Genomic DNA, 13200 nt, shown 5'->3' with positions numbered 1-13200 from the left:
GCTCCGGTCGGTTTTACTCAGACGCTCCAACCTCTTCTGCAGTTTCCTTTTGCTCCATTCGTGAGAGCGGGACGCAGTGCCTGCGTTTGAATGAGCAAATATCTCCCGAGTGTCCCGGCCTCCGCCAGAAGTTTACTTTAAATCATGACAATCTTTGCCCTCTGGATGAGGCTCTTATCTGGTCCTCAAAATGCACTTTTACAGTCCTTTATTATTTTGGTTATGCAATCAACACAATTGGTTCATGGTTCGGTTGGGAACTTAAATTAGCTGCAGGGCAAAAGCAACAGAAGTCGAGTCACAAAACCTTAAAAAAAGGGATAGAAATGCAAGAAAACTTGTAAAACAAGCATAATCCCTACAATAACCCTCTCCTTTGAAAACGACATATCCCTAAAGCACTTTTTTTTATAATGTTTGAAAGGGAAGTACACAAAATTCGCTTCAAAAATGTAACCGCAATTTAAAATGTATTTTTTTATTTCAACAAATAATAATCACAACGTAAATCAAATGGCAGTGGCGTAGCTGGGAAACGGATATAATAACACCCTCCATAGTAACTGACAAGATGATAGTAAACCAACCCTCCAAACAGCCATCATGCCCCCACGACCAGGAACGGAGGAACACGGGGGCACAGAGGGGGACAGGGTGGGCGGATGGTCCCTGAGGGTTGGGGGAGCAAAGTGTCACTTGGCTCGCTTCCCCTGCTGAAAATGTCCCCCCCCCCCCCCCCCCCCCTCACACACACCCGGATGATGATTCAGGTGGTGATGCTGACCCGCTGGTCGGTCTTCAGGGACTCCTTCTACTACACCCTGTCCGTGGTGGCGCTGATCGCAGTGAGTGGGAGCCGTCGATGGGGCTGTAGTATTGTCAGACGCAAACGATGCACATTTGTAATCCTGTTTCTTTACTCTTCTTTTCCCCCGTGCAGTTCATCTACGATGAGAAGATTGTGTGGTGAGTGGGCCAAATGCTTTACCTTTCTCCAGGTTGTTGCTGTTTGATGTTGGAAACACAAGTGTAATGCCATTGATTTGTCGATGCATTGGACTGACTGCCAACACCTCCAGTAGAAACGTTCAAAAGCAACAGCCTTCTACCTGAAAGCATAATATTTAACAGTCCTCCCTTACAATTCATTTTTAAGTCTTTTGTTGTCCCTTAGGTGTCCCTTAAATGATTGAGGAGAGGCAGTAGGAATAAATTCATACTTTATTTAGTTTGCAATGGAAACTAAATTTAACTGAATTAATAGTGCTGATTTTAATGAATGTATTTTTTTTGCCAAGAAGGTTCAACCAAAGTCGCCATTAATATTGTCAAAATATACAGACTTGAACGAAGGTCATAACGACATTAGCATACATATGAAGATTGGGTGTTTATTGGAAGAAATTGCTGGAGTGCACAGTCTCTAGAGAGTAATGGAGATGCAACGTGATTTGCTCTCTCTCTCTCTCCCCGTCTCTCTCCCTCAGGTGGGAGAGTCTGGTGCTGGTGCTTATGTACGTCGGCTACATTGTCGTCATGAAGTGAGTTATTTATGTAAATGCCTTCTCCTCCATAAATGTGACCCCATTCAAAAACGCAGGCAGGCGACTAAGAATGATGTGCTGCATGCGCAACGCATACCAAGACACACACACACACACACACACACACACACACACACACACACACACACACACACACACACACACACACACACACACACACACACACACACACACACACACACACACACACACACACACACACACACACACACACACACAGTCCTCCACAGGAACCTCCCCATGTTGCAGATTCAGTCGGTTACACTGAGACCACTGGGGGGGGGGGGGGGGGCGGGGGGGGCGGTGGTGGGGTCAGTTGACCCGGCCGGTAATCTGTGGTGCACACTGCGGCAGCCTGCTCTCTCCTCACGCCAAGAGTTTTAATCTCTCGCGCTCTTTCTCTCTCTCGCTCTGTCGCTCAGTCCGCAGTGGCAAAGAGCACACTTCCCCCTCTAACATTTGGCGAGGAGGAAGTAATTCCAGTAAAGACAATAGGTCTACCTCCACCATTACAAAACAATACAACACTAAGACGGCTCCAGGAAGTGATATTTCAGCTGTAAATCTCCACTCCCCTACGGTGGAATCCTGTCGCGTGTTTTTCCCAGAGCCCTGTGCTGTGGGGTCTGCTGTGAGAATGTGTTAAATGTCCGTTGTTAATGTGAGCATGCACATTATGACTATGAATATGCATGGTATGCCTGCGTTGCGTGTTCCGGCTGCACCACTGGAGCACACAACGTGTGATCGGAGGATTGCCCAAAGACGTCGACGGGAGCAGCGGCGCGGCAGGGCTTTTATAGAGCGCCGCCGCAGGGTCTGCACCTGTGCAGCTCATTCAGTAGTTCGTCATGCATTGAACAGCTTGTAGTCGTGTGGTGTTGGGTCCGTCGGTACTGGTCGGGTTGGTCCCTAAAATTTGGTCTGAATACAAATGTGTTCATGTGTCAATCAATCGATGATTGACAACGGTTAAACTCGGGTTTGACCGTTTGAAGACAGACTCTGATAGACCAGTGATTCTCAAAGGAGGGGTGTATTTTAGACGGGGGCTTCGCAAGCAGTCAGGTGGTGTGAGCTGGGTGGAAAGAAACCTAGCTCCTGGACCTACACTCACAGCCTCAACCAGCCTTTTGTCCCGAGATCAAAATGTCTTCTTGTCCTACCAGTTTTTTATCGGTTTAATCCCAGGTTCAACTCGAGCATGCAGAAGTTCTTCACCGGCAAGCCCGGGAAGACCGTGGCCAACGGTAACGCGGCGGCCAGCAGTGAGATGGAGGACGGTAATGCTAGTTACAATGTTTGTAGTGACGACTCGTCATGGCCCTTGCTGTCCGCAGGTAAGGTTAACCAGACAGGCGGGAAATCCCCAAGCCCCCCCCCCCCCCCCCCCCCCCACCCCACTGCTCACTCGTTCTCTCTCGCCCCTCCCACTTCCTCACCCCTGATAAACCGGTCATTCTGGGAAATGAAAATATGTCTTGAGTGGAAAACTACGCTTGGTAAGGTTTAGTCACCAATGCACATGGCTCTGTTATTATCAGCTCATAATAAATATTGTTATAAGCAACATGGTTACAAAAGAAAACGACCAGGAAACTAGACTTCAGGAAGTTTGTTGACTTATCTTAGGCCAGCTGAAGACTTTCCTGTCAGCCATATTTATTTTGACCTTGCAAATTTCCTTAGCTCTCTAACCTGTGGGCAAAAGGGCTTTCTGCAAAGCTTTATTAAAAATCTTCTGTGGCTATTGGTCGCTTCTAGCGTTTTCCCCTTTCTTTATACTATCGGTGCGCCTGTCTGCTTAGCCTTACTAAACCTGCTTACATGCCTTTTCCTCCATGTGTTGAAGTGTTTTACGTGTCACTGCTACCTCTCCTCAGCCCGGACCCGCTGAGGACCTGAGCAGTGTTCTTCATTATATTCATCAGTAGAAAGTTTGCTTATGGGGGGCTATTTATCGAACATGGTTTAATTGTGTAATTTGCATGTGTAATGAGTCCAATAATCATTTTTAAGGACTTTTATTGCTGCACGTAAGCCTGTTTGGACCTTAATGGGCAGCTAATGTTTATATGGTCAACATTTGCAAATCAGCAATCATTCTAAAATTTTACTCCTCCAGAGTATTACATTTTTTTGAGGCTATTGAGAAAAAATTCTCAATAGTCCTTCATTTTGCGGTATGTAATGTCTATTAAAATGTCGAAGGATTGCCTAGTAGCAGTTACACATTTTTACTGTTCAGTGCTTTTAGGTTCCAAGATACCAATTAAATACTTAAACGGGCACTATGATAATTTTCAATTGCAGCTATTTACTCGAGCATAAAATGTTGTAGTCCAGCCAATCCTTTAATTCTCCCGTGTGCGTTCCACCCTTCAACCAGTGTCAAGACCTTATCACAAGTCAAGCTCCACCCCTGACTTGTGATTGGCCTGCCTAAAATGTTGGTCATTCTCCAGGCTCCCTGGTAACGAACCTGCCACAAAAGAGACTGGAGATGGAGACCACCGTAACTGTAGCTACAACTTCAGCCACTAGAGGCTGCTCATGTGAAAATTTGCTTAGTGCAAATGAAATGGTGTATCTAGCAAAAGGGCAACTGATATGCTCTCCAAACATATGCTGCAAGCTCATCTTGTTTGCCCTTTGCTTCTCTAGTCAAACCTAGCCAAGCCTCGCAATTCAGTCGTGGTTCAGTGGTCATGGTGGACGAGATCATCAACGCCAACCCACCCAAGTATCGTTTCCCAGAGGCCGGCCTCCGCATCATGGTCACCAGCCATTTTGGACCCAAGACCCGGCTACGCATGGCCAGTCGCCTGATAATCACAGAGGTACAAATGGGTTTTCTTTAGTAACCGGTGAACTGTTAATATCATAATATTCCCCTTTTGAAGTGAGTACTTGTAACGCTTCATCCCATTCATATAAAAGTTGAATCATGTTGATGTGCATTGAAATCTAGCGTGTGTATTGTTGCGTCATCCTTTCGTTACCTTATTGCGTCACGCTAAAGCTCGCTTTGCAGTTAGGCTAGCAGCTGTGATATTGGCTTGAGTTTGTTTGACTGAGTTTATGCTTTTATGCTTGTAAGCGCCAGAAGTTGGTCCAAGCTGCCAACGGCGTTGAGACGCAGGTCATTGACGGAAAGGTCAACGACATTGAGAACGGAAACGTCCCCGAGGACAAGCCCAGTGAGGAGAAGGAAAACGAGACCATCTCCCCCTTCCATATTCCAGGTAACATTTATTTATTGATCTGATCCATGCTCTTTTTGGTTACGGAAATTGTCAAAAGGTGTGGCATGAGGGAGAAATGTGAAGTTATCATGCCAATTCACTGATTCATTAGTCTACAGAATGTGTGTGTGGACTTCAACTTCAATTCTCTGGGGGCCCTTCTGGAAATGAGTTGATGGCCTCGTATCGTGACTCTAGTGATCATTCTCCTTGGCTGCTCAAAAAGACTCAAACAGACCTTGAACTGTATGTCCGTTGCAGCCGGCATTGGCAGCAAGACTAAATGGCTGATTTCCTGGCCACTGCTCCTCCTCCTCTTCTTCACCATCCCAAACTGCGCCAAACCTCGTTGGGAGAAGTTCTTCATGCTTTCCTTCATCCTCTCCACCGTCTGGATCGCCATCTTCTCCTACCTGATGGTCTGGATGGTGAGTGTATACGAGTAGTTGGGGAAACTGCTGAATCACTCCAATTGGCCATTTGCCTAATTGGGACGTCTAAACCGCATCACTTCCTGTGTGAGTGTCACTTCCTGCCGATGGACAATCAAATTATATACTAGGGATCGACCGATACGGATTTTTTAGGGCCGATACGATACCGATATTTTTTCATCAGCCTTAGCCGATACGCCGATACGCCGATACCGATATTTAGAGCCGATACTACTTTTTTTTTTTTTTTCTTTTTTTTTTGCTCCCTCAATCATAAAAATTACACTGATAACAAATGTTACAAGTCTCAATTAAAAAAAAGGAACATTTATTGAACTTCAATATAAAAAACTATATTTAACAAATAGTAAAAACAGGTGAGGTAGAACAAGTAAAAAAAAAAAAAAAAAAAAAATCGGCGAAAATCGGCCGCGTATCGGCCGATACCGATACACGTAAAAAACGCGAATATCGGCCGATAATATCGGCCGACCGATATATCGGTCGATCCCTATTATATACGGTATATTTTTTCTTGCATCCGATTAGATTTATATTTTGATTGGTTAAAGACGAGTCTACTACAAATTTAAATTGAAAGTTACGACAAAGTCGTTCTTCTCTTGGCAGTCGGTGGAAGGTCAAGTTTATTGATAACTTAAATTGTAACTCCTTTTGACAACACTGACTGCTCCATCCCATAATGTGTAGGTCACCATCATCGGCTTCACCCTGGGCATCCCCGACGTCATCATGGGCATCACCTTCCTGGCCGCCGGCACCAGCGTTCCCGACTGCATTGCCAGTCTCATCGTGGCGCGCCAAGGTTGGCACAGTAGTATAATAGTGGTGTATTAAAGTGCGCTGTATGGTCATCAGTGAAGCGCTCAACACATGAGGATGTAGCCAGCCAACAGACAGGTGTGCTGCGTGTTTTACTCTTAACTCTTTTATTAAGAAAGCTGTTGGTTTAAATGTTAAATCAGCTAGCATCTGATTGGCCGCACTTCAAGAGGTCAGCGTTAACCCGGGTCAAAGCTGAAAATGTTTCACATCGGAAATCTGAGCGTAGTGCTGCACCTAGGAAAGGCTCGGTGCTAGATTTGTCTTCAACACTTACATTGGCTACAAGCTTGGAACGGTGGTCTCATCCGTCTGCTCCAGGACTGGGTGACATGGCAGTGTCCAACACCATCGGCAGCAACGTGTTTGACATCCTGGTGGGTCTTGGAGTGCCCTGGGCCCTCCAGACCATGTGCGTGGACTATGGCTCTGAGGTAAGTGGGTGGGGGTCTGATGTCACTTGCCGAACAGTGACGCATAAACAGTGAAAAATGTGACTTCCAAGCATGCCGTTACTCTTAAAATATCTATGACTGTGATCTAGGTGCTCTTTAGTTTGTTAGTTATTTCTATAAACATTTTGTAAATTGGCAAACATTGTGGGACACAACAGTAGAAACAAAGAAAACTGAGTCGTGCTGAACCAGTGCCAATACTCTAGGGGCCAGAACACTCCACTCTGAAGTGCAACCAAGCATTAGATTAACCGTAAAACATCTGTGACTGACGTTTAAATTCTTTTTTCAATTGCATATTTTTTTCCGTTCTTAAATGAGGCCAGGCTAATTGCCGATTGGTTTATGTGTCTTCCTCTGCTTGCTGATTGGTGTGCTGCTTCCTGTGTGCTAGGTGATGATCAACAGCCGGGGGCTGGTGTACTCTGTGGTGCTCCTGCTGGGCTCCGTCGGTCTCACAGTGAGTGGAATTGACAGTTGCCTAAATAAAACGTATATATTTTTAATAGCCAAAAGGGTTTAAGACTGGCAACAATGAACTAAGTGCATCCCTCGTATCAAGGTGCACCACAATACATTCGGCAGGTTTGTCACCAGAGACACTGCGCAGTGCTGAGCTGTCTTAGGTTGTAGCGTGACTGATGTGAGCTCCTCACCCAGGTGCTGGGCATCCACCTGAACAACTGGAGGCTGACCCCCAAGCTGGGCTGCACCGTGCTGGTGCTGTACGCCATCTTCCTCTGCTTCTCCATCATGATCGAGTACAACGTCTTCACCTTCGTCAACCTGCCCATGTGCTTGGAGTAGAAGAGCAGAGGAGGGGGAAGGGCGTGGGAAACGTCCTCAACCCTTTTCTTGATTTCCGAGACCCCCCCCCCCCCCCTCAAAACCAACACACAGACACACACACACATACACTCGTCCTATTACATGTTACACACACGGCGCACTTCTGTGCCGAAACCCAAAGTGATACTGGATCTCATTCTGTCCGCAGACTTCTAGATGTGTCCCCTCTCTATCTCATCCTCACCCCGACCCAACCACACCACTCCTTACTCTAACCGCATAACCTTGCCTGCGAAAAAAAATAATCTAACGTTTTGTCTCTTCTATGACCTACAACTTGTTTACCCCAAGTTTGTTTGCAAAAAAAAAAAGAAACAAAAAAGAAGTTGCCCCCCTTCGTCTGATTGGCCGCTCCTTCGACTCAGCGCTGGCCCTTTTTACGCCCTTATTCGGGCATTCCCCCTCCCCACTCCCCAACCGCCCTCTCTGCCCTGTTAAGTCTGTGTGCTCTTGCTGCACCCCCGCCCCCCCCCCCCCCTGTCGTCAAGCATGGCTTTATATAGATGTCAGGGCACCTGCTGTCTCAGGGGCCCTTCTTTCTGACTTGTAGGTGTTTCACCCACTGTGTCTCCCGCTGTAGATTTACACACACATATACACGCATACACACATACACACGCCACCACAAACATCATGAGACTCTGGGGCTAGGGGCCTGAATCCCGCTTTAATACGGACCCCCCCCCCCCCCAACCTCCGGGAGAGACCCACACTCTGTCCACGTTCTGACATCTCTATAGGTTGACCCATGTCACCCCTACCCCCACCCCTCCAACCAACGCTATACACAGACCACACACATGAACACGCACACACGCACATGTCTCTGTGGCAGCTCGCCTCTCAAGGTGTGGCTCTGGAAGACATCAAGGACCCAGGGGGGAGATGTGGTGTGTGTGTTGTCACACCTCAGCCCCCCCCACCACCTACCCCACGCCTCATCCTCTACCTTCCCCCTCATCTAGATTAAATCTGCGTTTTGTGTTGTCCAATCTCTCCCTCTCTCCATATTTCCAGAGGGCATTCCTTTGAAGTGTGCTAGGTGTCTGGTCCCCGGCCGAAGGAGACTGCAGGGACCGTCTGTACGAGCAGCGCTCTGCACAACCATGTAACATTATTTTGTCTGTTTTATCTTCAAAACCAAGTTTTGAAATTGGTGTGAAACACGAGATGCTGAGGCAGTCTGAAAGGACAAGTTATTTATTTTGTTTGTCACTAATTGCACATGGAAATGTTCTTTCGCCCTTGTGCGGCAAGGATGAATTTGTTTTTTCTCCTCACCATTGAGGTGGGGATGGTCAGCTGGTGGTGCTTTACTCCATAGCTCAGATATATATATATATTTATTTTTCATTCTAAAGTGTTTGGTCCAATCCCCCCTGTCCCTGCCTCATGGACACTAAACGGTTGGAGGATAGACGGTATGGGAAACGTTAAATTCCCGCTCTCGGATGGCTAAGTAGTGCGTCAGTCGTGCGTGGGTTTCTACCAGGTTGATTTAAGCCCACATTTTGAGGCAGCTCGATGACGAGTGCTGTATAAAGTATATATTAAATAACGTGACTGTCTTCTATAATACCGTCTCGCCACCAGAGGGCAGAGTACCTCAATACTCCCTCCGACAACAACACCACCACCACAACCGTGCATGGCAGGGGTTTCAACCACACCGATGTGGGTTATCAGGGAAAACTGAGCTGGACAGCACCTGGAGGTGGCGCCGGGGATGGCGTTCTCTTGATTTATTTATTTTTCTGGACTACATGTAGATATTGCACTTTAAAAAAACATCTAACATAAACAAGTCGTCCTCTCATTCTGAATCAACTAGTGCTTCCTTCTGTGAGTGCATATTTTCGGTGTACGTTTTCAGTGTCGGTGCGCGGGACTGCATGTATGGGCAAAATTAGCAATCTGAGTGTGTGTGAGCGAGCGTGTGTGAGTATGTATGTGTTGTGTACAAGCACGCTCAAAACTGGCCCCACAGTGTTTCTTTCTCACACTGGCCCACCCTACCCCTCTCCCCATCCCCCCCGTCCTACACACAGACCTTCGCCTCCCGCCTCCCCACAGATCACTGGGACGTCCTGACACACTGAGCACACCCTCCTCTGTCTGCAGTGCATGCTGGGACGCCAAACGCAGCTTATGTGGGACATGGCCCAGGCCACGTCGCACACATGGGTGGGAGGTGGTGAAACAGACAAACGAAAAAAACACAAAACATTGGCAGCTATGAGGCTACACTGCAATCAAGACAAAATGCAAAATTGCCTGTTGTGGAGTCCAGTCCGGTCTGGGCTGCGTGGGGGGGTGTTGAGGGCAAACGATGAACATTGTCTTTTCCTCTGCCACTGCGATGGCGGGAGGTTCTTGTATATGCAAACTCAATGTAAAGATTCTCTATGATGGTGTGCACATGGTGTCCACCACCGAGAACCCCCGTCCCCCCTCTCCTCCCCCCTCCCCCCTCCCCTTTTGTGAGGCTGCCATATTCTGAGGGGATTCTGTGGAGGCGTGACGTCTAGTATTTATTTATTTGTGAGCTCACAGGTGCATACACAGGGGTGGGGTGGATGGCCACGAACAGCAGCGCCAGGGGAAGAGTTTATTTATTGATTTTTTTTGGGGGCCGCTGAAATGTTGCTTAGGTGGGGTGAGGTCAAAACTCCCTCCCTCCCCACCAACTTTAGGCTATTGTTAGCTGGGGGGGTAGGGGAGGTGATTTGGGATCTGCTTTCATTCTGCTGCCCCATGTGGCGGGAGGCCCGGTGCATACCGAATCATGAAAATGGTGGCAGCCATTTCCTTTTCTGACAGGCTGAGGCGAGACCTTCAGCGGTGGTGTGTGTGGAGTTCTCTCTCTTGTGTCTGTGGCACACTGAGCTGCTACACTTTCTGGGATTTTTCAAATTGCTCAGATTTTTGCTCTTTGTAAGGATACAATCACGCGGGGTTCCTGCCGACACGCACACAGACACGCATACAGACGCAGACACACGGATACACACACAGATGGACACACGCACACACATGCACAAAGATGGAAACACACACACACACACAGATGGACACACAGATGCAGACGCACAAAGACAGACTTTCATAGACAGACACACACATTGACACGCACAGACTCTCAAAGACACTTGCATAGACTGACGTAGACAGACAGAAACATTCTGAGTGCCATTCTTTATCGTTTAGTAACTGCTCCAAGGGCAGTATATTCAGCACCGCGTTCTGTGTACATCCATTATATATTTGATATGCGATGGAAATTTTGTTTATTCTCTTGGCAGGGTACCCTGCCCCAAGATGGCGACACGGTATGTTGAGTTTTGGGGGGGGGCGGGCATCTTGGTTTATTTATTTGTCTTGGGTTTTTTAGCGAGTCAGGTGTCGATGCAGGGTTCTGAGCAGGCAATGAGGGTGGCATGGGTGTTCCCCTGTGCGGTCATGACCCCCTCCCTCTTGTGGCGTTAGACGTGTGTGGTTACATGACAACAGGTAACATGGCTCCTCATTGGACCTCCCTACTCGTCCCGCCCCCCCCCTCCATCCCCCTCCCCAAATCTCCCGTGTACCATCGTGACGGCGAACTATGGGTGGGTATAGGGACCTTTTACTACTTATACTGCTACTACTAGTACTACTAAAGTCACTTTTTTTTGTTTTTGTTTTTCTTAAAAACAAACACGCAAAACAAGACAAAAAAAATAGAACGACAACCGTAGAATTCAGATGCCATAAGTTGTAACTGTACATAAATGCGAGATTTGTACGGTGAACCGTGTGTGTACACGCACACGAAAAGAACAAAAGCGCACACGTTAAATGGCACACGCGTACAAGTTATGACTACTGAACACTGAGAGGAACGGTATGTATTTTCTCGAATGAATGCGACCTGTTGCACTGTGAGCTCAATGTGACGTGAGAGTTGTTTGTCAAGATTATTAAATGATGAAAAAAGATATATATATATAATATTTAATGTAAAGTTAGTTACTATGAAACATTACTGAGAACATCTGTATAACTTATATGAATGTATTGTCTTGCTATACTGGACATATCCAAATGATGCATTTTATTGTAAAGCAATAATGTGGGGGAAAAAATAAAATGGCAAAAAATAATTCCTGTACATCCGTCTCATAAGTTCTTGGACCATCACATGTGAAATGCCTAAATTAAAGAAGCCATTTGTACATGTAACTCTTGGACTTGCAGTTCTTTATTTCATTAAATAATCCACAATGCACCCGTAGTGGCCCCAAAAAGACATTTTAACATGTGTAAAGTTTGCAAACATTGACGCTCCATTAAGCAGGACTTTCATTCTCAGAAATAGTCTGAAATGCCTCTGGGGGACAGGGTCAAGGATGTGAGAGCTGGGCTAAGATGTGTGAGCATGGCTGGTGTGATTGTGTGTGTGAATGCAGGGCTACGGTAAGGTGTGTGTGTGTGTGTGTGTGTGTGGGGGGGGGGGGGTTCAAGCAGGAAAGGTGTGTCTGTATAAGCAGTGCTTGGGTTAGGTGTCTGTGTGTGCGTGTATGTGGGCAGGGCTGGGGTAAACTGTGCGTGTGTTTGATCAGAGCTAGGGAGAGGTGTGTTTGGGTGTGTGAGAGAGAAGGGGCTGGGGTAAGGTCTAAGCAAGGCTTGGGTAAAGTAGGTGTGCGTGTTCGTGTTTGCAGTTTTCATTGGAATCCAAAAGCACCACAGAAATCGATGTGAAATATTGATTTTACATCGTGTAAAGTTGCATTTATAATCGACTTTTGCACAATGTCTCACATGTATTCAATTGTTAATCTTAATCTTCTACAGCATCCTTGGAAGTCAAATTAAATAAAATGCTTTTTTTGCATGAGTAATCTTTTGCATGAGTTTCCTTGTTACTTTAACTTATACGACGCTTGTTGCGTCGGTCTATCCATCCACAAATCCTTATTAATCAGTAGTATCTCTACACTACCACTAGGGGGCACTGTTGTAGTATAGTTTTTACAAGCGCTTACTAGCCAACCCTTGAAGCCCAGAACCACAGACTCTAGAGTACAAGGCTGGGAACGTCCATGGTAGGCACTCCAGGATTACAAATCGTTGGTGAGCTTTTGTGCCACGCTTGCACGGTTGTACAAATTGGCATACGACTGCGCATTCCAACAATATCTAACCAGCTTGCAAAAAATGTGCATGTGCAAGTCCTAAACTGGAAGCAGGCTATAATGCACAGTAATATACGCTGTGATTATCATGTTTAGTACACCCCCGCAACCTCGTGTTTTATTCACCGCAACTATGTCTCCTAGTGATGAATGTCTCCGTTTTACCGTGACTATGCTGGCAGGCTTGGCAGCCATCTGGATTTAACCAGCATGGCCCAACAGTAGCTGATGGGTGTTTTTCCTTAACGAGCCGCCCTTCCGGCGACCCATGGCCGTTAACAAGCATTTGTGGCAGACGCGATCTCGTGCACTGATGAGTTCCCCTCCCTAGCAAGCACGACTACATACGACACGACACGATAACACGATGTTAGCATAGCCAGGATAGCAATCCCCCCGCCAACCAGTAGCTTCTCCGAAGATACTTTAGAGGAGATTGGCCTACACTCTCTTGTTAAAAAGGTACTGCATTGTTGTTAAAGGTATGTTATTGTTGAGATGTCACTCCTCTGTTTACTAGGGGTGTAACGGTACACTGAAGTCAGGGTTCGGTTCATACCTCGGTTCAGACATCACGGTTCTGTACGAGTTCGGTACAATGAAGGGAAAAGAAAAAAATTCAGAAGGCAATTATT

The 13200-nt window shown here is 46.7% G+C and overlaps 1 protein-coding gene across 2 annotated transcripts in view; it reads left to right on the top strand.

Annotated features, from left to right (window-relative positions):
• slc24a4b (solute carrier family 24 member 4b) overlaps window positions 1-9207 on the top strand; it is a 33032-nt gene extending 23825 nt beyond the window's left edge. Inside the window, exons 7-17 of one of the 2 annotated variants that reach the window (XM_030345888.1) lie at window positions 771-845; window positions 941-966; window positions 1488-1541; window positions 2757-2848; window positions 4230-4405; window positions 4672-4810; window positions 5072-5238; window positions 5956-6070; window positions 6409-6521; window positions 6937-7002; window positions 7203-9207. In XM_030345888.1, coding sequence (XP_030201748.1) covers window positions 771-845; window positions 941-966; window positions 1488-1541; window positions 2757-2848; window positions 4230-4405; window positions 4672-4810; window positions 5072-5238; window positions 5956-6070; window positions 6409-6521; window positions 6937-7002; window positions 7203-7349 — 1170 coding nt within the window. In that variant the 3' untranslated portion in view covers window positions 7350-9207. Of the gene's footprint in view, window positions 1-770; window positions 846-940; window positions 967-1487; window positions 1542-2756; window positions 2849-4229; window positions 4406-4665; window positions 4811-5071; window positions 5239-5955; window positions 6071-6408; window positions 6522-6936; window positions 7003-7202 lie in introns of both variants that reach the window. The other variant, XM_030345887.1, reaches the window with a different exon arrangement.
• Window positions 9208-13200: the final 3993 nt, after the last annotated feature.

The sequence above is a fragment of the Gadus morhua genome, chromosome 21 (genome assembly GCF_902167405.1).
Source record: "Gadus morhua chromosome 21, gadMor3.0, whole genome shotgun sequence".
In the NCBI taxonomy this organism is placed as follows: Eukaryota; Metazoa; Chordata; class Actinopteri; order Gadiformes; family Gadidae; genus Gadus; species Gadus morhua.
The sequence above is the reverse complement of the archived record's forward strand: the minus strand, read 5'-3'. Positions and strand labels throughout refer to the sequence as shown.